The 26561-nt window shown below is 45.3% G+C and overlaps 1 protein-coding gene across 1 annotated transcript in view; it reads right to left on the reverse strand.

Annotated features, from left to right (window-relative positions):
* The window catches only part of LOC131898591 (polypeptide N-acetylgalactosaminyltransferase 17-like), a 77865-nt gene that overhangs the window by 33662 nt on the left and 17642 nt on the right, over nt 1-26561 (reverse strand). Inside the window, exon 3 of the mRNA XM_059249779.1 lies at nt 1409-1575. Within this exon, the coding sequence (XP_059105762.1) occupies nt 1409-1575 (167 nt within the window). The remainder of the gene's footprint in view (nt 1-1408; nt 1576-26561) is intronic.

Here is a 26561-nt window from a genome sequence, read left to right on the forward strand (position 1 = left end):
TTTGTCTAGACTGGCTGGCCAATAAACTCCAAGGATTCTCCTGTCTCCACATCACAGCCCCAGTCCTGGGATTATGGGTGCACACCACCACACCTGGCGTGTAGGAAGAATCTAGGGATCAAATTCAGGTCTTCAGGTATTCACAGCAAGCACTCTACTGTCTGAACCATCATCAGTCCCAAGGATTTTTTTTTCTCTTGGAAAAGGTAGTGGAGGTGGAGGAGGAAGAATTTATATTTTCCTCTTTGTGTTCTTTTGGTGATGCAAAAGGGAATAGGTCCAAGCTGAAGGATTTACTCTTGTTTGGTTGGTTTTCTTTTGCTCTTAAGAAAAGGTCTCAATGTGTAGCCCAGGCTGAGAAGGACTTACTACATAGCACAGCTTAGCCGTGAACACATGACCTTCCTCTATCAGCCACCCAAGTGCTAGGATTAGAGGCATCATGGGCCATCATGATTAACTCCAGCAATTTTATTTATCCATTTATTTAATTTTGCACGTGTGTGTGTACTTATTTGGGTGTGTGCAAGTCCATGTGCACATATATGTGTATGCATGTGGAGGCCACAGGACAATCTCGGGTATCATTCCTCAGGAGTTGTCCACTTTGTTTTTTGAGACAGGGTCTCTCACTGGCTTGGAGTGCACTGACTGGGTGAGGCTGGGTGGACCATGAACCCCAGGAGTCCTCCAATGCTGGGACTATAAGCACATGTCAACAGGCCACATCTGGCTTTTTAAAAACATGGGCTCTGAGAAATCAAATTCAGGTCTTCATGCTTGTGGGGAAGGCACTCTACCTATTTCCTCTCCAGTGCATGTCTACTTAGTAATTTCATAAGAACTTGTTCTACATTCTGTTGTGGTGGTAGTTGTTGTTGATGCTGTGATAAAGCACCTTGACCAAAAGCAGCTTAGGAGAGGGAAGAGTTTATTTGGTTCAAAATTCAAGGTTAGAGGGCTAGTCACATCCTACCTGTGGTCAAGAATGGAAACAGATGGATCCTTGCTTTATTGTTCTCATTGGACCTTTTTTTCCTGGCTTATAAAGTTCAGGATCCCTTTCTTAGGAAATGGTGCCACCCACAATGGGCCGGACCCTCCTAATTAACTAACAGTCAAGATAGTCCTACATAGACATGCCCATGGGCCAACCTGATCTAGATAATAGACTCTCTTCCTAGGTAATTCTAGGTTGTATCCAGCAGACAGTTAAAACTAACCAGCACAGATCCATAGAGGACCCAAATAGTAATGTACCAATGTCTGCCAAGACTCCCCCTCTTCCTCCAATATGCTCCAGGGAGCAGGAGACATGGACACCAGCATGGTTCCCTTGGGAACAGAAGTGGCATTTCTCCCCTGCTGGCACGGAGTCCTACAACAGGCAGACTGTCCTCCCCCGTACCTTCGTCACTGTTGTCATCCACCAGGATGATCTCCTTCAGCAGGTGTGTGGGTGTGTGATTGACAGCACTGTGGACCGACCGCAGGATCACGGACAGGGCCTCATTCACGAAGATGAAGATGATGGATATCTGGGGCAACTCCTTGGAGTATTTGAGCTCCTTACACCTGGGGGAAGGGAGAACAGGAAGGCTGTCAGAGAAAGCAAGACTGCACAGGAGAGGCTGATGGCTCAGAGGTTCAAGGCCCCCCGCTCTCGCTGAGGATCCAGGTTTGGGTTCCCAGAACCACATGGCGCAGCTCCCAAGGGCCTGTAACTCCAGTTCAAGGGGATCTGATACCATTCCTTAGCTTTAACAAACACCTGCATTCATGTGGCTCACATACATACCCTCAGGGACACAAGGACATGCATATGAAATAAACCTTTGAAAAAATAACAGAAAAAGAATGCATGCAAGAGGTGGCTGAACACAGAAGATTTTAGCCAATTTCTCACCAGGTTTTGCCAAGGAGAAAAATCCTCTCTCTCTCTCTCTCTCTCTCTCTCTCTCTCTCTCTCTCTCTCTCTCATTTTCTATTTCAAGACAAGGCCTCTGGTATCCCGGGCTGACCTCAAACTCACCACGTAGCTGAGGATAACATTGCCTTACTGGTCCTTCTCCTGTCTTCACTCCTTAGTGCTATGATGACAGGTGGGTACCACCATGCGCATATTATATCTTGTGCAACTAGAGCTTGGTGCATGTCAGAAGCACTCTGGCAACTGTGCTATGCATCCAGTCTTCCCTTAGTCTTCTTTACTAACAAATGTGAAATAAACCTAAGCAATAAAGCATTAAAAGATGCAGCCCATGCCACTCAAATATATTACCCCAGAGGAAAAAGAAAATACCAGTATGGGGCATACATCCATCTATACCCACCTGCATCACATCCCTGCTTCCATACTGTTATGGCTGGAATCTGAAATGTCCCCACAGTCTAATGTCTTGAGAGGTTTATTAAAAAACAAACCCACGGCTGGGGGGAATGGTTTAGTTGACAAAGTCCTTGGCATGCAAACATGAGGACCTGACTCCAACCTCCAGAGCCCACATAAAGAAAAAAAAAAAAAAAAGGTTTGGTGTGGTGGTACATGCTTGTCATCCCAGTACTGGGGAGGCAGAGACAGGCAGATCCCTGGAGTTCACTGGCTATTCAAACTATCTACTTGGTGAGTTCTACCTGGTAAGAAACCATGTTTAAAAAGCAAAACAAAATAAGGGCTGGGAAGACGCTCGCTTGTAGTACAAGCATGAGTGCTAGAATCCATGTAAATGCCTGCTGGGCATGACAGCCCACCAGTAATTCCAGGCTTGGATGGCAAAGACAGAGAATCCCCAGAGGAAGCAGGCTAGAGAGACAAACTGTATCGGTAAGTTCTGGGTTTGATTGAGGGAGCCTGCCTCGGTGAATCAGATGGAAGAGTGATAGAAGACAACTCCTGACATCAATATCAGGCCTCCACATAGATGCACACACATGTGCACCCCCCCCACAACTCATACACATCTGAAAAATGTACATACATACATACATACATACATACATACTCACACACACACACATAAATAAAGGGACTCGAGAGATGGCTCAGTAGATAACAGCACTGGCTGCTCTTACAGAAGAGCCAGGTTCAATCCCCAGCACCCCCATGTGAATTTAGAACTGTCTATAGCTGTAGTTCTGGGGTATCTGACACCCTCTCAGGTCTTCACGAGCACCAGGCACGCATGCGGTGCACAGACATCCATGCAGACCAAACACCTACTCACAACAATAAAACTTTAAAATTAAATAAGAAATAAAACAAGACAGCACCCTAGAAATAATAGCTGAAGTTGTTGTTCTCTGGTCTCTACTTGCACACACACACACATGTACATGCACAAAAGGAGCACAAAGATGCAACTTATCCTGCCTCTGTGAGATTGCACAGCACATAGAAAGAAGTGTGAAGGACCTGAACAAGGGAGATGAGATAAAAGGACGGAGTGGGAGGGACATGCTGGGGAGGGATGGGGAGACACGTCTGTTTCTTTACGCTGAACAGCTTGGGCTGTGTCAGGCCGTATGAATCACACTGGCAATTTGCAGAAGAAAATAAAGTTTTGTTACAGTATACATCCCTGCTTCCTGAGGAGACTGTTTGGGGATTCATGGATCACACAGTCTTATTTTTGCAATGGCCCTGTAAATCCACTGTTGAGGGATGCAGAAGGGATATGAACAGCCATGGATAGGCCCATGGGCTGCCAGCAGAAGTTATCTCGTTGACTGGGTGGTGATCCAAGGAATGAGGGTGTACCAGCAGGTCTGCTCAGCCTGGGAGTCTGGCAGCTGCTTCATCTCAGCCCATTACTCTCCATACTGAAGAAGACAGAACATGTAGCTCATGCCTAGCTACTCTGAACACTTACTTCTTTGGTCTGCTTGACTTTATTTTTTTATTTTTTTATTTAATTAAATTAATTAATTAATTAATTAATTTTGGTTTTTCGAGACAGAGTTTCTCTGTGTAGCTTTGCACCTTTCTTGGATCTCACTCTGTAGACTAGGCTAGCCTCAAACTCACAGAGATCCACTTGCCTCTGCCTCCTGAGTGCTGGGATTATAGGTGTGCGCCACCACCACCCAGCTTGACTTTATTTTTAATTTTATATTAATTTTGACACAGAGTCTCATGTCACTCAGGCTGGCCAAAGTTGACCTTGAACATCCACTCTTCCTTCCTCTACCTCTCAAGTGCTATGATTTGAGGTGTGTATCGCCACACCCAGTTTATGTAGTGCTGGGAATGGAACCCGGGACTTTGTGCATGATGGGCAAACATTCTACCACTTCCCCAGTGCTGGTCTGTTATTTTAACAGCCTCTAGTCCTTTCAGGCAAGAAAGAAAGATAGAGCACTCTCTGTATTGACAGTCATCTCTACCCATGAGCAGTGGAGTCTGGTTGTGCTCAAGGATGGAGTTCGTGATGGTTAATTTTAGGTGTCAACTTGATCGGATCTGGAATCAACTAAGAGACATTCTGCTGGGCAGACTCTTCCCCAGAGTGGGCTTCCCCTTCTACAGCAGCCCAGATATGGAGAACTTCAATGGAAAAGTGTCATTTCTTGCCCTCGCTATTTGATAATCTATGCTGTGCTACTGTTGGAGCAGCCATCCTTCACCAGCTTCTTCAGCCTTCTAACGTGGCTCTCTAAGAATCTCCAAGGCTTTCACCACTCAGACTACTGGGGCATAGAGTTACACAGTCCGAGCAGTTACCATTTCCTAGGTAGGGAGTCCCAAACAGTCTAAGAGAAGAGAAAGTCAACAGAGAGTAAGCAAGCCAAGATCCATATATTTACTCTCACTGCTCTTGACTGTGAATGTGATGCCTTAAGTCTCTATGGCAACGGACTTGGAAAAGTTCCACAAAGTAACTTGGAAGGATAAACCAAATAACCCTTTCCTCCCCTAAATTTGCTTTTGGTCAGGGTGTTTTATCTCAGCAACAGAAAGGAAACTAGAATTGATGCTAGATCTAAGACACTTGCATCAGGAACAGAAAACACACCACACAAATAGCAAACACCTCAGAATCCATCATAGAGTATGTTAGGGTGCCCCTTGTAACAACATAGTCTCAGATCTGTTCTTCAAAACAATGTATCTCCTTTAGATAACTAGTCAGTAATCAATAAACAGTCTTTTATGTAAACGGAGTTGGTTGGCAGGGAAGGGATCTGCATTTGTTTTTCTATTGCTGTGGGAAAACATTATGACCAAGGCAACTTATAGAAGAGTTTACTTTAGGCTTATGGTTCCAGAGGGTTAGAGTCCATGATGGCACATCAGAGGTAGCAGGCAGAAGGTAGTTGGGGTAGCAAGTTGAGAGAGCTCACATCTGGAACCTCAAAGCAGTAAGCGGAGAGAGCTGGAAATAGCATAATGGCATGAGCCTTTGAACCCTTAAAGCCTACCCCCCTCCCCAGTGACATACTGCTTCCAGGAAGGCCACACCCCCGAGCCTCCCCAAATAGCCACCCACTGGAAAGCACATATTCAAATGTTAGAGACTCATGAGGACATCTCATTCAAATCATCACAGAGTCCAAAGTCGGGGTCAATTTTAATCAATGCCCAAGACCTAAAGGAAGATCCAGAGAAATTAAAAACTAGATTTCTCTTCTCCAAAAAAAGGGGGCGGTGCTGGGTGAAACAGATTATCAATGAGCCTGTTGCCATAGGGAAAGGAAACTAAAGAAAAAAATAAAGGGCGCAGAAAGAATCTAAGAGACAGAGAATGTGGAAGAATGTAATGAAATGTCTTCTAGATGGAACATGAACTCAGGGCAGCTGTGGTTCTCTGCACAAGATCTAGGTGGGAAACATGCCAGCATGAACTGGGGAGGAGCTGGCAAGGTCCCAGCCTTCCAAGGTCCCAGCCCTCCCTGAGGACCTACAGGCAATCTGCTGAAGGAAGAGACACTTTCTTTGGTGGTGTAGACACTGGTAGGTTTCTTATGCTCCTATGATAACCCTGCCCCCCACGGAAATGGAGCAGGAAAAAGCAAACCAAACAAACAAACAAAAACAAGACATAAACACAGGAGATGGATTTTTTGGGGAGAAGGGAATCAGTGGGATTGGAAGTGAAATGAGAAAAGATAATGGAGTGAAGCGATAGAGGAAATTATACACGTGTACGGAACTATGAAACAACAGTAGCAATGAAGAACTTCGTGACTGAGGCTCCTCAAGCTGTACACACTCCTTGCTGCTCCCCATCCTGCATGTGATCCTGGGAAATTACCATCAGCTCTGGGTAACCATGACCATCTCCTCCCCATTCCCAACCAAGACACCCGACTTGGTTCATCTGACACCAAAATTGCCCACAGAGTTACTTCACTGTTGGTAACCTAGAGAGAGATGAAATCTCCTTGGAGGGACCACCAGAGAGAACCAGAGGAAAAATGGAAGGAAACAGAGCTGTCTAATAGATTTCGGGTTTCTTGTTGCAAGACATAAGAAGTTCTAGAGACAAATGTGGTCTTGCTTCAAAACATGAGGGTTTGCACTTAGATACGGGTTGGTAATTTAACCAGAAGAAAAAAACTCATTCAAGGTGAACATGATGGCACACATCTGCAATCCCAGTACTTTGGAGGCAGAGGCAGGAGGATTGCTGCAAATTCAAAGCCCATCTGGGCTACATGGTAAATTCAAGTTCATCCAGGGCTGCATAATGAGACCCCCATCTTAAAAAGCAAAAAAGGGGAAAGAAACGGGGTGGGGAGAGTTCATCTCTCTCCTTCTCCTTCTTTGTCTTTCTATCTCTCTGTCTCCTCATCTCTTCTCCCTCCCTCCCTCCCTCCCTCTCTTCCTCCTTCCTTCCCTCCCTCTTGTCTTCTCTTCCTCCTTCTCTCCCTCCCTCCCTTCCTCCCCCTCCCTTTCTACCTCCCTCCTTCCCTCATCTTTCTATCTCCCTCTCTCTCTCTTTCTCCCTCCCTTCTCCTTGATGATCTCCATCTCTGATCTCCTGGTCTTTCCTTCCCTCTCTATGTGTCTCTCCATTGCTCATCTCTCTCCACCTTCCTCCCCATTTTCCCCATCTCTCTATCCCCTTCTCCCCCCATTTCTTTCTCTTTTTCTCCATCTCTCGTCTTTCTACATCCCTCTATGCCTTTTTCTCCATCTCAGTCTTTCAATTTCCCACCTCTTTCTTGCAGTCTGTCTCTTGGTCTATTTTTTCTCTCTCCCTCTCTTTCTTTCCATCACCATTTCTCTCTCTCTCCTCTCTCTCTCTCTTCCCCCACCATACACATGACATTTCCTCTCTGTGCATCATATACAATATACCTCTCTCTCTCTCTCTTTCTCTCTCTCTCTCTCTCTCTCTCTCTCTCTCTCACACACACACACACACACACACACACACATACACACGCACACTCTTGCTCACCTTCCTCTGAAAAGCCATGACTAACACACTGCTCTTTACTTTGGGAGAAAGGTTTGCAACCTATGGAGTGTCCTACCTCATGAAACATTGTCACTGTAACCCCTCCTTCCTGTCAGAGCCTTGGAGCCTCTGACCCACCCTGAGGAACACTCAGAACTACCTTATTAGGAACACTGGAGCTGTAGTGCAATTATCTCGAAATTCCCCTGGCCTTCGCCGGCCTCCTCTGCAATGCCAGAAATGCTGTATTCAGCTACTTCCAGCTTCAACCATCACATTCTCCGTCCCTACCAGTTTCCTCTCCTTTCTCCCATGAGACCCCCTCTGACACCTCCAACTCTTGGGCTGCTCTGGTTTTTCCCTCTCTCTGGCAGCCCTTCCCTGGTGTGTTAGTTACCTTTTTCTACTGCTATGCTAAAAATACCTAAAACAAAAGCAAGCTCAGGACAAAGGGGGTTTATTTTAGTCACTTTGCTGGCATATTCCATCATGATGGAGAAGGTATGGTAGGAAGAGCGAAGGCAGCTGATCAGTTGCATCCACAGTCAGAAAGGGGAGGGAGAGAGAGAGAGAGAGAGAGAGAGAGAGAGAGAGAGAGAGAGAGAGAGAGAGAGAGGTGATTGCTGGTGCTCAGCTCTCATTCAGGATGGATATTTCCATCTGAAGGATCCTACCTAAAACTTCCCTCACAGTCAGGCTCAGAGGTGGGGGAGTCACGGCAGCAGGAGTGTTTTAGTAGCCTGATGATTCATTTTAACTGTCACCTCGATATAACCTTGAAGCACCTGGGAAGAGAGTCTCAATGAGGGCTCGTCCAGAGAAGGCTGGCCTATGGGCATGTCTGTGGGGGATTGCCTTGAATGCCTTACTTGACTTGGCCCACTCAGTGAAGTATTCAGCCCACTGTGGGCAGCATCATTCCCTAGGGTGGGTCCTGAACTGTATAAAATTAGGTGTGGTGATATACTGTGTATCCTAATAAAGCTTGCCTGAGGATCAGAGGACAGAGCCAGACACTAGATAAGACATAAAGGTCAGACAGTGGTGGCACATACCCTTAATACTATCACTCAGGAGGCAGAGATCTATCCATCTGGGTGTGAGTTCAAGGCCACACTGGAAACAGAGCCAGGCAGCAGTGGCACACACCTTTAATCCCAAAACTGGGAAGCATACATGCCTTTAATCCCAGGAAGTGACAGCAGGGCAGAGAAAGGTATATAAGGCGTGAGGAAACAGGGACTAAGGCAGTTCAGCTGAGACCCCTTCAGATGAAGACTCAGAGGATTTCAATCTGAGGATTCATGGAAACAGGATTGGCAAGGTAAGGTTGGCTGTGGCTTGCTCTGCTTCTCTGATCTTTAGGCTTTCACCCCAATATCTGGCTCTGGGTTTTTTATTATAAGACCATTTAAGATTTGAACAACAATTAGGGAGTGTGCCGAGTGGTAGGTATACATGAATTCATTTCTCTGTGTTCTTGACTGTGGATATGATGTGACTAGGTGCTTCAGATTCCCGCCTTGGCTTTCCCACGTTTGATGGGCAGTTCCCTGGAATTGGGAGCTAAAATGAGCTCCTTCTGCCTGAAGTTTTTTTCCCTTTGGTTTTTGTTGTTGTTGTTGTTTGTTTTTTGTTTTCCAAGTTTCTTTTTATCACAGGAACAGAAATGAAACTAGACTGAAGGCTTTGACTTAATACGTGGCTTTGTCCCTTGACGGGTTCATGACACAGTGGCTTTATGGGGAGGTAGAGAAAGGTGAGAAATGGAGCTTAGAGGAATTCAGCTGCTCCTGGGTCTTTTTCTCTGTGCCCCTGATGGGCTGTAAGTTTTTCCTAGTACCACCTCAGATGATTGGGGTTGGTGTCCAGGATAAAGCCTATGGTGGCTTTCTGTCTAAGAGCTAAAGTTGTGATTCCATCATGCTCTCTCTGCTTGGCAGTTTGTTCTTGGACCTCCAGAGGGAGCTAGATTTTATCTCCACCCCTTCCTGTGTTCTCTCTTTCTGCTTCCTGCCTGCTGGGATGTGAGCTGCTTTGCTCCACCCACCCTGCAAGCTCTCGTTGATGGACTGATAAAGCCAGGAGCCAACATGGATCCTTCTTCCTTCCTTAGGTTCTTTCTGCTAGATGTTGGTTACAGTATGAAGACGGAACCAAACACAGCACCTAGGCTGAGCCCCAACTCTTCTCTCCAACCCCATCTCTCCTCCCTGCCCAGTCCCCATAAATATGCGTTATTGTCCTATACCTGGAAATGCTACCCTTCCATGCACACAAACTTTTCTGTTTGCCTAAAATTCCGTATCACTTATCCACCTACTCCTCTACCCTTAAGCCCTGGCTCCTTGTGGTGTTCCTAGACCTCCATCCTGATGCCCAATGCCCGTCCTTTGCTGTTTTCTAGCCCTTCCCACAGTCCTGTTCTCTCCCTCTCCATAGCAACCACCAATCATCTTCCTTTTCGCTTTCCCAGACCTTCATTCGAAACTCAGGAGAGAAACCCCCCCAACTCCCCACCCCGCCCCTTCCTGTATTTACCCCATCTGCCATTCACTTGATCAAAGATATCACTTCTTTCCCACCACAGTTATGATGCGGGTGACAGCTCTTCCACACTTAAAAGACATCTCCAGCACAAGCGTGCTCCTGTCTCTCTTGATTTACTAATCAGGGCTCAAATGCTCCATGCTGCCTGGGTCAAGTACATCCCGCAGCCTGGCGCTCCAGTTCCGCTGATCCCTCCTCATCAAGCCTTTCCTGTATCTTAGGAGAATAGTGCCATTTTTAGCAACAGCAGCCCTTGCAAAACGAGATGTGGGGTGGAATAACACAGATCCACGCGGTCCCTCTCTTGATGCTCTCATTGGGGTGGGGGAGGGGAGGGTGCACACTTTGCTGGGTGGTTTAATTTCCTCTTGAGCTCCATGGTTCCTATCAGAAGAGCCACATACCTCATTAGCTAGGCCTCCTGACAAACTGCCTACTCCGATATTAGAGCTCCCTGGGTCTGCCCTATCCATCTTGGTGATGCCCTTCTCAGCAATGGAGATTCAGCCCACTCCATCATACGAGTGTGCTTATCTTCGGGTCCAGGGACCCCCAGAGAAACTCCAGAAATTAAATGCACGAGGTTGTGGGGTATGCATTTAGTCTCACCATCCTGGGGAGGGAATCTGTACCTTTAGTTAGCTCAACACAGGAGCATGCTGGGAAGGGTTGAAGCAGGGCCACCTGGCCAAAAGAACATCTCTGTTGGTGTGCAATACCATGTCAAGGTCACACAAAGCCCCGTATCTTCCCTGCCAGCCTGGTTCCTACAAACATTTATGCTGGAATGTTCCCCCAAAGTATTTTTACTCTTGGATGGCTCACTTCCTGGCTCCATGGCTACCTAGGAAGTGTTTTTCTTTGAGTCATAAAGAGCTGCTTTTTCTAATGACAGGACAACCACCGTTAGCCAAAAAAAATCCAGGCGGCCCCACTCTCCTTAGCCATATTAAGGTAGAGTGGGAGGTCCTGGTACAGGCAAGAACCTTCCATCCCTCAATGGGCAGAATGACTTCCTTCCTTCCTTCCTTCCTTCCTTCCTTCCTTCCTTCCTTTCCTTCCTTCCTTCCTTTCCTCCCTCCCTCCCTTCCTCCCCACTTCCTTTCTTTTTAATGAAAGGGTGTGGATTTACCTTTAGCCTGGTTCTGACCATAGTTAACTCTCTTATACTTAAATTCTTTGTCTGAAAGAGAATGGAGGACACACACAAGCATGTAGGCGGTGCAGGGGATACCCTCCAGACCCTCAGTTTAGTAGATGATTCCACCCAGGTCTGATCCAGCTGGTTTTGTTGTATCGAAGCAAAAAAAGAAAGAAAAGCAAACCCCTAGAGTTTTATTAAGCAGTGGCCCAGGAATAGAATCTGTAAAAATAATTAAGAGTAAATTGATGCAGACAGTTTTAGGTCAGAGCTAAGAAAACCTCCACACACTCATGGCAAGAGTGACGCCCCCAACATTCCTGGGAGGCAGCTAACCTGGTACCTTTTGAAGCCCAGTGAAAGGAGAGGGGTTGGCCCTGCCATTGCAGGAGGGCTAGAGGGACATTAAGAAATGATGCAAATCTGGAAAAAATAAATAGCCTTATTTAAGGCCCAGCCAACCTCACACGTGGCCAGCGGGGTTCTTCCCAGAAACCGAAGGCCATACCATGAAACTCTCCCTTCTCAGCAAAAGAAAATCTGCCCCTTCTCTGTCCCTTCTGAGCAATCCAAACTGCTCTAACGGTTTTGTTGTTTTATTTATTGCTTGATTTGGTTTTAGTTTTATTTGTTTAGCAAACCCGGGGTCCCACCCCCATCCCTGCAGAAAGCAGGCATGACGACGGCGCGCACACACATAGTCAGTGCCGTGGCGGCAGAGGCGGGAGGGTTGGAGTTCAAGGTCACCTTCATTCACATTGTGGGTCCTGAGAGATTAGACAGAACCAAGAGGTAAGAAACAGATGGGGCTCAGAGACTCTCCAACAAGGACTGACCACAAACCAAAGGAGAGAATTCATCAGTCAATCGTGCTGGGACTCTGGGCTCTATCCGGTACAATCATGAGCATCTACCCTCTGAGCACACTCCAAGATTAATTTTCCATTTAAAAAGCTAAGTTTAGAATTCCAAATATAAGAGAAAATGTGAGTATCTACAGATTCTGGATGTCAAAGAATTTCCAAGGGGAAACATAGTAGGTTAATAATAGCGCAGATTCACGCTCCTCAAAGGAAAATGAAGGTATGGTAAACTGCAAATGAAAAATAATTTTCAGCACTAGCCGAAGAGAAAACTGCCTTCCATTATTTCATAACGAAAAGTCAAGAAGCATAATTAAGGCCGGAGAAATGGCTCAGTGGTTAACAGCACCTGATGCTTTTGCAAAAAAAAAAAAAAAAAAAAAAAAAAAAAGCAAGTAAAGTTTTCAGCATCCACATCAGGCAGCTCACAGACACCTGTGACTTCAGGTCCAGGGCTCCCATGCCGCCTTCTGCCTCTGTGGGCACTGCACTCACATGCACACGCATCCATGCACCCATGCATATGCACGCACACACACACACACAAAGGCACCCACATGTACACACACAAATCTTTTTAAAAAGAGTAATTAGCTAAGTAGACTAAAACAAAGGAAACAAATGAAGAAGCAGAAGATACAAATAACTAAAAAACACAGTAATAGGTCGAACCTCTGCGGTCAAAAAATGTCCGCTGTAAAACAAATATCGTTTTGCCTCCAAGTGGAGATTTTAAGTCATTTGCATCATTTCTTTATGGTTTTCTGGTCTGTCTGTCTGTCTGTTTGTCTGTCTGTCTGTCTGTGTCTCTCTCTCTCTCTCTCTCTCTCTCTCTCTCTCTCTCTCTGTGTGTGTGTGTGTGTGTGCATGCGCACTCATGTATGTGTATGTGGTGTGTACATGTGTGTATGGAGATGCATACTCATAGAAGCCAGAGGAAAATGTTAGGTGTCCTACTCTATGACTCTCTACCTTCTTGAGGCATGGTCTCTCATTGACCCTGGAGCTGGGCTAGTGGCCAGTGCCCCAGAAACCCTGTCTTCTCCCCAACCCCCCACCACATACACATTAGAGTTAAAAGTTTGTGTGCTCACATCCAACATTGTAGATGGATGTGGGGGAATCTGAACTCAGCTCTTCTTGCTTACACAGCAAATGCTTTTTACCAGCTGAGCCACGTCCCAGGCCCCTGTCCTTACTTTGTGATAATGAGCAATAGATCACAGCAAAAATGACCTGAGACAGATGAATTTATGTATGATAAAAACGCATTGTGCAATTACAGGGAACTGAGATGCTTGCCTGACGGCCTAGATGCTCACAGGGCATGACACTAAGTGTCACAAAGAGACATGCCCTGTCACCACCACCTATCACCCTCTGGGGCCACAGCTAGACACAGAAATCTGAGTAAACAACGTCATCACAGGCAATCCATGTTTGTCAATGGAATCTCAGGAGAGGGGCTGGAGCTCAGTGGTACAGAACACAAGCTGCTTTTGCAGAGGACCTGAGTTAGGGTCCCAGCATCCAAGGCGAGCAGGTTACAGCCACCTTTAACTCCAGTTCTAGAGGATCTGATAGCCTCTTCTGGGACGGACACACACACACACACACACACACACACACACACACACACAGTTAATTTCTGCTTCCTTTTCTCTGTCTAGAGAAGAGTTCTTCCTCCCCCAGATGCATTCCCATTACAATCTTTCTTCTGTTTAACCATCCAAGTCTCAGTGTCTTCCTTCATAAAACGCCACAGATTACACCTCAGATAGACTTGGAGTTTGCCATGCCGACTCAACCTCTCCTGTCTTGGCTGGAAAGGGAGGTAGAGAAACTATAATAGACTCACAAGGCATGATTCCCGGTGGCAAGACTAAATGTCACCATGCACATTTCCGCCCTAAAAAAACTCCCCTCTTTTAAAATCTCTTTAGATTAAGTAGTTATGTGTGTATACGTGTGTGTGTGTGTGTGTGTGTGTGTGTGTGTGTGTGTGCATGCGCGCGCATAAGTGTATGTGGGGTCAAAGGATGGCTTCAAGTGCTGTTCTTTCGGGTGCTGTCCACTTTTTCTAATGTTTAAAGGCTCAGTCTCTCACTAGATTGCAGCTAGCCGAGTAGGCTCGTTTGGCTATCCAGGAAACTCCCGAGATCCTCCTGTCTCCACCACCTCAGCACTGGGTTTACAAGCATGCTCCGCCACACCTGGCTTTTTCTCGAATGGGCTCCAGGGACGGAACACAGGTCCTCATGCTTGTAAGCCAAGCATTCTCTCAACTGAGCTTCATCCTGGCCTGAGAATGGATCTTAAACATCCTCCAAAGGCCCAGAGGCCGATCATCAGACAAGAGAACATGGCCAAGGCTCCTCAAGCCAACCCAGAAACAGAAAGTGAGTCAGGAACCACGGCTAGGCTAATAGGTTAAACCACCAAACCACCCCTAGTGGCCTATATCTATCAGGCAGGCACTATCTCCTGAAGTTTCCAGACTCTCTCTTAAAATGGCACCACACCAAACTGCAGAGCAAATACTCAAAACACAAGCCTGTGAGACTTGTGTTTTCTAATTCAAACCATTGCATGAGGCCCATCAATCAAAAATGGAAAGCTCTAAGACTTTTGAGCTAAAATAAACCTTTTCTCTTTATAAGTCAATTTGCCTTGGGTATTTGGTTACAGTGATGGCAAAACTGATGAATATGCTTTTCTGGTGGTCTGTGCCCGCAGTGGGTTGCAGAACATTTAGTTTGGGGATGTCAAAGATTTAATGAGGGACCTATAATTGTAGGAAAACTAAATCCCCTCCAGGGTACCTGTTATGCCTGGTTGAAGATGCCACATCAGATCATTTGGGGAAGAATCGCCTCTTCCCGGGGATGGTGACTTTATTTAATTTCAAATAGTTTCCATTCCACTGGCTTTGCCAAAGGAAAAAAAAATCTCAGGAAACTGCACAGGGCAGCTATGCCTCAATCCTGATCACAGATGGAAGATGACTCCCTGTTCCTTCATTTTGAACAGACCAAAGGACAAGCATGTCTGTACCATCCACAAACATGAGCGTCACCATGACATTTGAAAAGCTAAGCATCTGTCGTGGACCTACAAGATGTTGAAGATACAGAATTAACAACAACAACAACAACAACAAAACCCTCTGTGTGTAGCTGGGCGCACATAAGTGCCTCAGCACCCTGGGTACCAATCAGTCTTTACCTTCCACCTTCTTTGAGACAATGTTTCTCTTTAAAACAAAAAAGATTTATTTTTCTATTTATGTACATATGTGTGTATGGGGGCCTAGGTATGTGGGTGTCCCCAGAGGACAGAAGAGGATCTTAGATCACCTGGAGCTTGGGTTACAGGTGGTTGTGCACCGCCATATGTGGATGCGGGTAACCAAACACAGGTCCTCTGCAATACCATCAAGCACTCTTGAATACTGTGCCATCTCTTCAGGTCAGTGTCTCTTGCTCATTGTCATGTACGGAGGGTCAGCTGGACACAAGTTTTGGGGGATTCTCCTGCCTCCATCTCCCATCTCAGATAGGAGATCTGGGATCACAGAAGATGCACTGACATGTCCAACTTTTTGTGGGTTCTGGGGATTTGAACTCAGGTCCTCACCCTTGTGCAGCAAGTCCTTTGCTCACTGAGCCATCTCCCTGGCCTCAGGACTTCTTTTTTTCTTTACTGTCTACTCCTGGAAAAGCTTACAGTTCCATAAGAGAGGAGAAACGTGCAAATCACAATTACGACACCACAAGATAAATGCCACACGAGAGGTTTGTTCAAGAAGCTCCGGAAGCCAATTTCTGTTTCGAAGAGATGTATGGGGACCCAGGAAAGTTTGACACAGGAGATAAAATGTGATCCGGACTGTGAAGCACCAGTAGGCAACTTCCAGGGGATGGCTTGCAAAAAGAGAGCTTGGAGAAAGGGGGCGGGGGGTTGTCTCCACAGTCGACGAGAACGGCATTGTGTAAAAATGGGGCAGAAAATACACAGACTCTCAACCAGAAATGGGTGTTCCAGAGACTGATTGGTACAAGGAAAGGAAATAGCACCTCAGGCAGGCTAGATGGCTCAGTGGGTAAAGGCGCTTGCCACCAAGTCTGATAGCTTGAGTTCAATCCCTGGTACCCACAATGTTGGAAGGGGAAAAATGATTCCCATAAGTTTTCCTTTGACCTCCACATGTGCTCTATGACACATGCCAGGCCTGCAAATATACAACACACACACACACACACACACACACAGAGAGAGAGAGACAGAGAGACAGAGACAGACAGAGACAGAGACAGAAACAGCCAGTTTCAAATGCTTGGTCCACAAATGAAGGTCCTATTTTAGGAGGCAGGGGAAGCTTGGGGAGGCAGAGCTGAACTCCAGGATGTAGGTTATTAGGGGTTGGGGGGCTCAGAGTCACACATCCTTGCTGGCCATTTTCTCTCTACTTCCTGGTCCGTGACAGTAGAAATGGTCTCTGACACACACTCCATCGGTCTTCCCTGCCATGATGGACTGAAACTTTGACCAAAATAACGCTTTCCTTTCTTACATTGGTTCTGTTGGGTACTGAGGTCACAGCAATGTAGAAGTAACCAATGCATCCAGCATAAGAGAACCTCAGTAACATACAGTCAACAGTACTTACTTTTGTTGGGAAGAGTAAGATTTACTCTATGGCTTGAAGGATGGATGGATGGATACATAGATAGATAGATAGATAGATAGATAGATAGATAGATAGATAGATAGATAGATAGATGATAGACAGACAGATACATATATACATATATACATACATACATACATGGATGGATGGAGGGAGGGATGGATGGATGAGTGGGTGGGTGGATGGGTGGGTGGGTGGGTGAGTGAATCAATGGATGGATAGATGGATGAATGGATGGATGGGCGGATGGGTGGGTGGGTGGGTGGGTGGGTGGGTGGATGGATGGATGGATGGATGGATGGAGCATCCCTTGTGACCCAACACTCATTAAATGGGTCACTGGCCAGCCAGCCCAGCTTAATCTGTAAACCTCAAGTTCACTGGAAAACATGGTCTCGGAAAATAAGATGCAAAGCAGTTGAAGAAGACACTCCATGTTGCTCTCTGGCCTACACATGTGCATACACATGTACCCTGTCTCTCTCAAACCGAGAGACTTTGTGGTCTTGTGGGAGAAGAGCTGGACAGGGCCCCAGTGGAGACACCGGTTAGAAGAAATAAAGCTTCTGAAATGGAGGGTTGCGTCAAATACTTCCTCTGAGTTACTCAGAATACGAGAGAATTAAACCACATAACAACACCAAGACCCAAAACGTTAGGAAACAAGGAGGGCAGACCAGAAAATTTGTGTTGAAGCCTGAGTTTGAATCCCTGGTCTGCCACTTCTGAGCCATTGAAAAGTTATTTAACTACAGTGAGGGAAGAGAAACTGAAAGAAATCAGAAAACGGAGGGAAAATCCAAGCTAAGAGGAAGACAGTAGATCAGAGCATCCCTTGTGACCCAACACTCATTAAAAAACAAACAAACAAACAAGCAAAACCATCTAAAGAGGTGGCCTGACTCGGTTTCATCAGCATTCAAAATGGAAGCCGGCTTTGACTCTACCAGGAAAAAAAATAAAATAAACAAAAAAAACATTTAAAATGATGTCCAGAGACTGGGCAAATGACTTAGTCATAAAGAGATTCCTTATAAGCATGAGGCTATGAGTTTGATCCCCAGAACCTATGTAAAAAGCCAGGTGTGGTTGTACAGTCCCAGTAATGTGGAGGTAAAGACAGACAGCTCCCTAAGGCTCACTTGCCACCTAGACGAGCTTAGCTCTAGGCCAGGAGGAATGGTTCAGTAGTTGAAGGCACTCACTGCTACTGCAGAAGACTGGAATTTAGTTCCCAAGTGGCTTCCAACTGCCTGTTAACTCCACTTTTAGGGGATCCAACACCCTCTTCTGACTTCCCTGAGCACCTGCATTCACATTTTCATACTCACATACAGACACACAAACATACACATAAAAAATAAAAAGCAATTGAGAAAGATACCTGATATAGACTTTTGGCCTCCACTCCTACACATGAATATGTGTGAATACACCAACACACACACACACACACACACACACACACACACACACACACACTATAAAATGGCAACCTTAGCTCTACCAGGGAAGTCATCTAATATGGCAGCCACCCTTGGCTACTAGTCTCTTTAATGAAACCTGGAAATATTTGGAAAACATTTCTCTGCTCTAAGGGCAAGGACTTTGACTCATAATCACCACTGTATTTATCTTCTTATGCCTCGGTCAACTTGGGAATGAAACCATGCTCCCAAAACACTAGTTCCTAAGCAAATTAACATGTTAGACATTACCCTGGTCAGCCTTAACTAATTGTCAACCTTACACAGCCTAGAATCCTCTGAGAAGAGAGCCTTAATTGAGGGATTACCCAGATCAGATTGGCCTTTGGGAGTATCTGTAAGGGAACTGTCTTGATTATTAATTGATGCTGGAGGGCCCAGCCTACTATGGGCAGCACCATTCCATAGGCAAGCAGTCCTGGGCTGTATAAGGAAGTTAGCTGCCCATGAGTCGGAGACCGAGGCAGCAAGCAGAGTTCCTCTCACAGTTTCTGCTTTGTTCTCCTCCATCACGTGACTGTTCTGACTTCTCTCAATGATAGATTGTAACCTGGAAGTGTACACAGAATAACCGTTTCCCCCAAGTTGCTTTTGGTTAGCGTGTTTTATTACAGCAACAGGAAGATAATTATGATAGCCGTGGAAGGAAGAAAATTGGAAAGTATCTAGTTCAGGACCCTACCTCCAGAGTTGGCTAAGAGTCTACACGTGGCCACCACTCATTCAATGACAATCGTGGTGCAGTCTTCAAGACCTAAGTTGTCCTTTGAATGGCCACAAATTGGCCAGGTGCGTGTTAGTGGGGGAAAAAAAGCTACGTGGAGTACTTCCTGTATAAATATACATAAATAGATGTTTTCCTGAGATGCCTTTGCCAAGAAAATGGTAGTAGATTCACCTCCTTGCCATAAAAGGAACCAAGAGTCTTTCTGGGTCCTGTAGCCATGCCTGGGTCTGTCCTGCTTCCTCCAGCCTGAGCACAAGCTCCGAGGGAGTGAAGTGGGAGCAGTGAATTTCTTTGTTAATCTTGATATTTGCAGGAAGCAAATGAACCACAGAGCTTTGCAAATCACCAGCTTTAATCTTTAGAACTACTTAGGCTGCCGTTGAGGAGAGCTTTGTGTGCTGGGGAGATGTGTACGCAGTGGGCACAAACATTCTAATTGCTGTTAAGTACATTTGCTGTAATGTGGTTGGGGGGGTGGAGTCATCAAATCGCTTGAGCATGAACACACGTGCTCACGGGCATAATGTAAGTTTGTACACTGAAGCACTCACCTGGAAGTGTGTGAACACAAAGACAAAAAACAATCTTCTGCCTGGGTAAAGTCTGCGTGTGTGTGTGTGTGTGTGTGTGTGTGTGTGTGTGTGTGTGTGTGAAAGAGAGAGAGAGACAGAGACAGAGAGAGACAGAGAGAGAGACAGAGAGACAAAGAGACAGACAGACAGAGACAGAGACTGAGAGACAGAGAGACAGAGACAGAGAGACAGAGAGACAGAGAGAGATTGTGTATGCATGCATGTATTTGTGTGTACATGCATGGGTGTGTGTGTGTGTGTGTGTGCATGCTCTCCTGTATGTGTGGGGGTGCATCCGTATCATTGGATCCTCACTTTCCACCTGGCTTCAGACAAGGTCTCTTATTGTTTGTTCACCATTATAAATGCCAGGCTAGCTGACCACAAGCTGTCAGGGACTGCCCTGTCTCTTCCTCCTGATGCAAGTGCTGGGTCCTCTGCCCACGTGTATACACACCATGGTAGACATGAGGAAGGCCAGAAGACACCTTTTGGGAGCTAGTTCTCACCCTCCTCCATTTGAAGGCATGATCTCTCTTGGTTTTTCTGCTGTGTTGTGTGCTACCCCAGACTGCTTAGCGTGAAAAGTTCCATGGGATTCTTCTGGCTCTGCCCCCCTCCCCCACCTCACTGTAGGAGGGCTGGGATTACACATATGCACCATCATAGCCAGCTTTTTGTCAGCTTTGCAAAGATCAACATCTACCCATGATGTTTGCATGTCAAGTGCCTCACCTACTACATAGCCCTTAATTTATTTTTTGAGGCAGGGTCTCATGTAGCCGAGGCTGGCCTAAAACTTACCCTCCTGCCTCAAACTTCTGACTATTTGGGAATCTAGGCTTATGTATTTAAATTTTTTATTTTTTCATTTTTTTGGTGTGTGTGTGTGTGTGTGTGTGTGTGTGTGTGTGTGTGTGTGTGATGCATGTGTGTACACATATTTTTGCAGGTGTGTGGCACTCATGTACATGTATGTGGAGGTTCAAGGTTGATATCAAGAACCAACCTCCACTACTCTTCCACCTTATCCATTGAGACGGGATCTATCAATCAAATCCAGAGCCCACCAATACAGCTAGTCTTGCTAGCCAGCTCACTCAGAGGATCCCTTGAGCCCCTATTCAAAGGCTGGAATCACAAGCAGCTGACACACTCACTCAGCATTGATAAGTGTTCTAGAAATCTGAACTCTGGTTTCTCATGCCTACTCAGCAAGCGAGCACTTTTAAGGACGGAGCCATCTCCCCTGCCCTGCATTTTAATCTTAAATGCATTTGCAACGTCTGATATAGTCAGCTCACAGTGGCTCATTGAAATGTGACCCCATAAGTCAAGAAGCACTTGGACACAGCTAAAACCACAACTGATCTTTCAGTTAAGTGTGAATAATTCACTTGGCCTCAGGACATAAGAACTTTAAAACAAAACAAAACAAAACAAAACAAAAAACCTGACAAATTGGAGCTAAACAAGTAATTCCCCCACGATGAAGAGAAACAATGTGGCTACCTGACTGTTGTCATTAATGAATGACATTAGCTCAGTGGTCCACAGGGCCAAAAGCCAAAGGATGGAAGTGGTAAACTGTATTGAGTGAAATTGTCGTTTCTGGACAAGTATCAGCAATTTCATACAACGTGGCCGAATACAATAGAAACCATCTGCTGCTGACATCCACCTCCTGAACTCAACCTGACATCGCAGCTGTAATAGCAAGACGTCGTGTGGTCTCCACTGTTTGAATTGAACTGGTCCAGTGGGGCATGGTGGCACACGCCTGCTGTCCCATCACTTGGGAGGGGGAGGCAAGAGGTTCAAGAATCCAAAGTTATCCTGGGCCACTTAGAAAGTTTGAGGCTAGCCTGGACTGCAAGAGACCCTGTCTCTCTCTTTTTTTTTTTTTTTTTTTTTTTTTTTAAGAAAAAGGAAAAAGAAGGGAGAGCAGAGTTCGAGGGATGCAGTTCAGTTGGTAGAGCTGGTAGAGTGCTTGCCTAAGGTGTGTGAGGTTCTGGTTCCATCTCCAGCACCACATACACTGGGTCCATGCTTTTGAGCCTATCCCTCAGGAGGCAGAAGCAGGAGGATCAGAAGTGCAAGGTTGTCCTTGGGAGTTGGATCCCCAGAACTCAGGTTAAAAAGCCATATGATGACACATGCTTGTAATCCCAGTTTTGCAGAGGTAGAGACAGTTGCATATCCAAGGCTCACTGGCCAGCTAGGTGAGCCTCCTTGAATTATTCCAGGACAGTGAGAGATGCTGTTTTCAAAAAAAAAAAAAAAAAAAAAAAAAAGCTGAACAGCATGCTGAGTAATGACAATGCCATCCAAGCTTGTCCTCTGGCTTCCAGATGCACAGACATGAATGTGCACCTGTATGCACAAGTAATTTTTAAAATGTCACTTCCAACTACTGAGGGAATGCAAATGCAAGGACTGGAGACATACAGCCATGGGAAGCCACCCTGAACTGTGTGCCATTACAGGCACTGAAGGGCTTCACATATTAAACAGAGAGTGTCTCTATGCCTAATAAAAAAGTGTCAATAATTTCTATCTACCTATCTGTCTGTCTATCTATCTATCTATCTATCTATCTATCTATCTATCTGTCTGTCTATCTAACTAATGTATCTATCATGTATCTATCTATCTGTCATCTATCTATATATCTATTAGAGAGAGAGAGAGAGAGAGAGAGAGAGAGAGAGAGAGAGAGAGAGAGAGAGAGAGAGAGAAATGGGGTATTCAAAAAACCTGTTGGACAATCATTGGAATCAGGAAACAACAACTGTTCCTTATGGGTGCTGTTGGACTCGTAACTTACTAGCAATCAATATGTTCTTATTGAATGCATATATTAATAAACGACAGAGAATGAAGACATGGCTTAGTGGTTAAGACAAATTTCTGCTCTTCCAGAGGACCCAAGTTCAGCTCCCAGCACCCATACTAAGCAGCTCACAGTCACCTGTAACTTCAGCTCCAGGGGATCTGATAGCCTTTCTGGCCTCCACGGGCACTTGAGTACATGTGGCATAAACAAACACAGATAAATTCACATAGCTAAAAATAAAATTACTTCGGTAGTAACCAACAGCTCTGTAATTGGATTTGAGACTCCTTCAACACAAACCTAGCCATCTATGCAGGGTTAGTGAAGTCATAGATCTTGAGGGAGAATCTACAGCTACTAAACCAGCATAGTCCTTTACTACATTCTAAGTATTTGTCCTTACACACACAGATAAGTATAGTCCTCACTCCTCATCAACAAACACACACACACACACACACACACACACACACACACACACACACCCCTCTTTGCAACAGACAGAGACCATTATAGATGACCACAACCAATCAAAATGCAGAGTAGTGGAACCCAGTCCTAATGGACACATCTACAAAACAGCTCCCACACTCAAGCCTCAGGGATCATTACAGAAGAGGGTGCAGAAAGATTATAAGAGCCAGAGGAATGAGGAGCTGGCTGTAAGACTGTGCCTCCTAGTCATGTCAGAAGCTACACCTATAAAGTCTCACCAACATGATAGGCTAAATGTGAGCTGAACAAGGACAAGAACCATAGACATGTTGATGTGGACCAGAGAAAGACTACAAGACCTCAACCCTACACAAAGAACCACAGACAACTAAGGAATGCTGAGAGTGGGAAACAGTCTTCCCCAGGAAGAGCATGACAGTTGGATAGCCGATAACAAATGGTCAGCCATGCAAACACATACAAGTAACATTATACAGACTGAGCAGGTTGTATTTATGTATTTATGAATATATATGTATATATACATATATCTACTAATTAATGAAACAAGATGCCATGAATTGAAAGAACAAGGAAGGGTATATGGGAGAGCATGGAGGGAGAAAAGGGAAGAGGGAGATTATACAATTATAATATAATCTCAAAAAATGAAAAATAATTTAAAAAATCAATCATATTAATAAATGGCATATTCAGGTCTAGAAATATGATGGTAGTTTCCCAAAGTATCTACACTTTCTGGTGGTTCAGTCATGACATTCTTGTACATGTGCTGAATAACCCTATTCTCAAACTAGAATTGGGGTGCTCAACCAGTAATGCCTCTACAAAGGTTCTCAAATCCACCAGACTCCTAGATCTGAAGCATTCTGATCTCAAACATTTCTGATAAGAGAAAACCAACCTGTACCTTAATTTTTAATACTACAACATTTACCACACATATTAGTGTTTGAACGTGGAGTATCCCACATAGGCTCTTATATTTTAACACCTGGCCACCAAGTGGATCAGTGGGGGTGGGCCTTGAGGGTTTGTAGATAGGACCTATGTCCTGTCTGTCTGTGCTGCTTGTTAGGTAGAGATGGAGGAGTCTCAGCCACACACCATGGCAGCCATGACTCCACCTCACCTTCCCCACCATGAAGGACTATGCACTCTTCCAAGCTCTAAGGCCAAGCTAACCTCTCCTCCCTGAAGTAGCATGCTATATTATCTCCTTTTCTCATTGTTCTCCAAAACACCTGACAGAAGAAATGAAGGAGAAGTAAATAAGGAAGGATCACAGTTCCAGAGTACATGGGGAAGGCATGGCGGCAGGAGTGTGAGGCAGCTGGTCACATGGCATCCACAGTCAGGAAGCAGAGAGAGATGGAAGCTTGGTACTCAGCTCGCTTTCTCCTTTATATTCATTCCAGGACCCTAGCCCATGAGGTGGTGCTGCCCACATTCAGGGTGAGTCTTCCCTCCTCAGTTAGCATAATCTAGAAAGTTCTTAACAGACATGCTCAGAGGTAAGTCTCTAAGATGATCCTAGATACCGATAAGTTGACCATCAGTATTAGCAATCACAAGTGGCTTCTTAGTCTAAGCAATGAGAGAGGTGGGTGTGGTGGTTTAAATATGAATGCCCCCTCCCATAGGCTCAAATATTTGAATGCTTGACCTTTAGGAGTGGCACTACTTGAGAGAGATTAGAAGGTGTGGCCTTGTTGGAGTGGGGTAGACTTGTTGGAGGAAGTGTGTCACTAGGGATGGGCTTCGGGGTTTCAGAAGCCCAAGCCAAGTGCCTCTCTTCTCTTTCTGCTGCCTGAGGATCCAGATGTAGAATTCTCAGCTGTAGCTGGAAGTTTTTCTGTGTCCCACCTGGTCCGCAGTCACTCAGACCCAAGTAAATACTCAGAGGCTTATATTAATTAAAACTGCTTAGCCATTAGCTCAGGCTAACTATTGACTAGCTCTTACACTTAAACTCAGCCCATTTCTGTTCATCTACAAAGATTAACATACAATCAAATATATGTTGCCACATGTTCTGTGGCTTTACCTGTGTGCCATTATATGCTGTTCCCTGGACATCAGGCTAGCATCCTGACTCAGCCTTCCTCTACCCAGAATTCTCCTTGTCTGCTTATCCCACTTATACTTCCTGCCTGGTTACTGGCCAATCAGCATTTTATTTATCAACCAATCAGAGCAACACATTCACAGCATACAGAGCAACATTCTCATCACTCAGCTCCTCTCCAGCACCATGTTTGCCTACATGCTGCCATGCTTCCCATATTGCCATCCTGATAATGGACCAAACCTCTGAAACGATAAGCAATCCCTAACTAAATGCTTTCCTTTATAAGCATTGCCATGTCCATGGTGTCTTTTTACAGCAATAGAACACTAAGACAGTAAGCAATACAACAAATGATTCAAACTTAATGTGCACAGAACTTTAGATGTTCTTAAAATACATGTTTCAGATTCAAAGTCAGTCTGTACACAGTGCAGCCTAGAAGTCTCTGTCTCAACAAGAGTATCAAAGGACTGGGGTTCATGTGCTCTACTGATGTAGGGGAATAGTATATCAGCATAGGCTTAGACTCGAAGACAGTTCCACTAAGGAAACACTGAGGGCTGGGGAGGTGGCAGAGTGGGAAGGGCACAGACAGCCAGACCTGAAGACTTGAGTTTGATCCCCACGTGGCGGAAGGAAAGAATTGACTCCTGCAAGTTGTCCTCTGACCTCCACATGTGTGTAATGGCAGGTGTGTGCCAACTCCTACACACACACACACACACACACACACACACAGAGAGAGAGAGAGAGAGAGAGAGAGAGAGAGAGAGAGAGAGAGAGAGAGAGAGAGAACACAAAGAAATGTTTGTTTAAAGCAATAATGATAAATTGCTGGTCCACAAATTCAACACAGTCTATAGCTATGAAACAAAACAAAACAAAGCCCACCCCCCCAAAAAAAAAACTCCAGCACTGTGATGAAATAGAGACTCCTTCAAATCTCACATGTAAGTAGAAAAATAATCACAAGCTACCAGTGACTGTTCATTCCTCCACTCCCTCCTTGTCAGCTTTCAAAGAGAAAGGGCAGCTAGGGAACCCCTGTATGAAACAAAGAAGGAAGCTGGCAAGATGCCAGAATTGATAAAAAAAAAAAATCAATAAAAAAGTCCAGCTCAGGTGTGACAATGTAAAAAAAAAAAAAAAATGAGGTTCCCTGGTCCATCAAGTACCTGTTGTAATGATGGCCTGTGAGTGAGCATGATTACAGGCATTGTACTAAGAGTGGACAAGATGACAGGAAAGGCAGCCCTTGGCCACACAGTAGGGATGGAGAAATAAATAAAAAAGGGAGCCTGGGTGAATTCTAAATAGTCAGGCAGACCCAGAGCCAGGTATAAGGACTCCCCTTCCTCCACAAACACACAAATACGCCCACTAAAGAAGTCACACTAGGGGATGTGGTCAGCAAGGTTATCTTTGAGTCATGTAAGTGACCCAAGTCTACAAAGGCAAAAGAGAGGACCAGTGAGACAGCTCAGCTGGTGAAGGCACTTGGCACCAAGACTGATGACTGGAGTTCAATCCCTAGCTGTTCTATGTGTAGAGTGGGGCTACATTCGTCACAAATCACCGAGGACTGATTTGAAACTTCTTCAGAGTCAATGGTATAAATAAGACGGTGCAACTAAAAAACTCATAAAATACCTGAGAGCTACAGACAGCCCTGTGCTAGTCTTAACTATCACTTGACACAATCTAGAATCACCTTGGAAGATAGCCTTAATGAGGAATTATCTAAATCTGGTTGGTCTTCTGGCAC

This window comes from Peromyscus eremicus, chromosome 23 (assembly GCF_949786415.1).
Source record: "Peromyscus eremicus chromosome 23, PerEre_H2_v1, whole genome shotgun sequence".
Lineage (NCBI taxonomy): Eukaryota > Metazoa > Chordata > Mammalia > Rodentia > Cricetidae > Peromyscus > Peromyscus eremicus.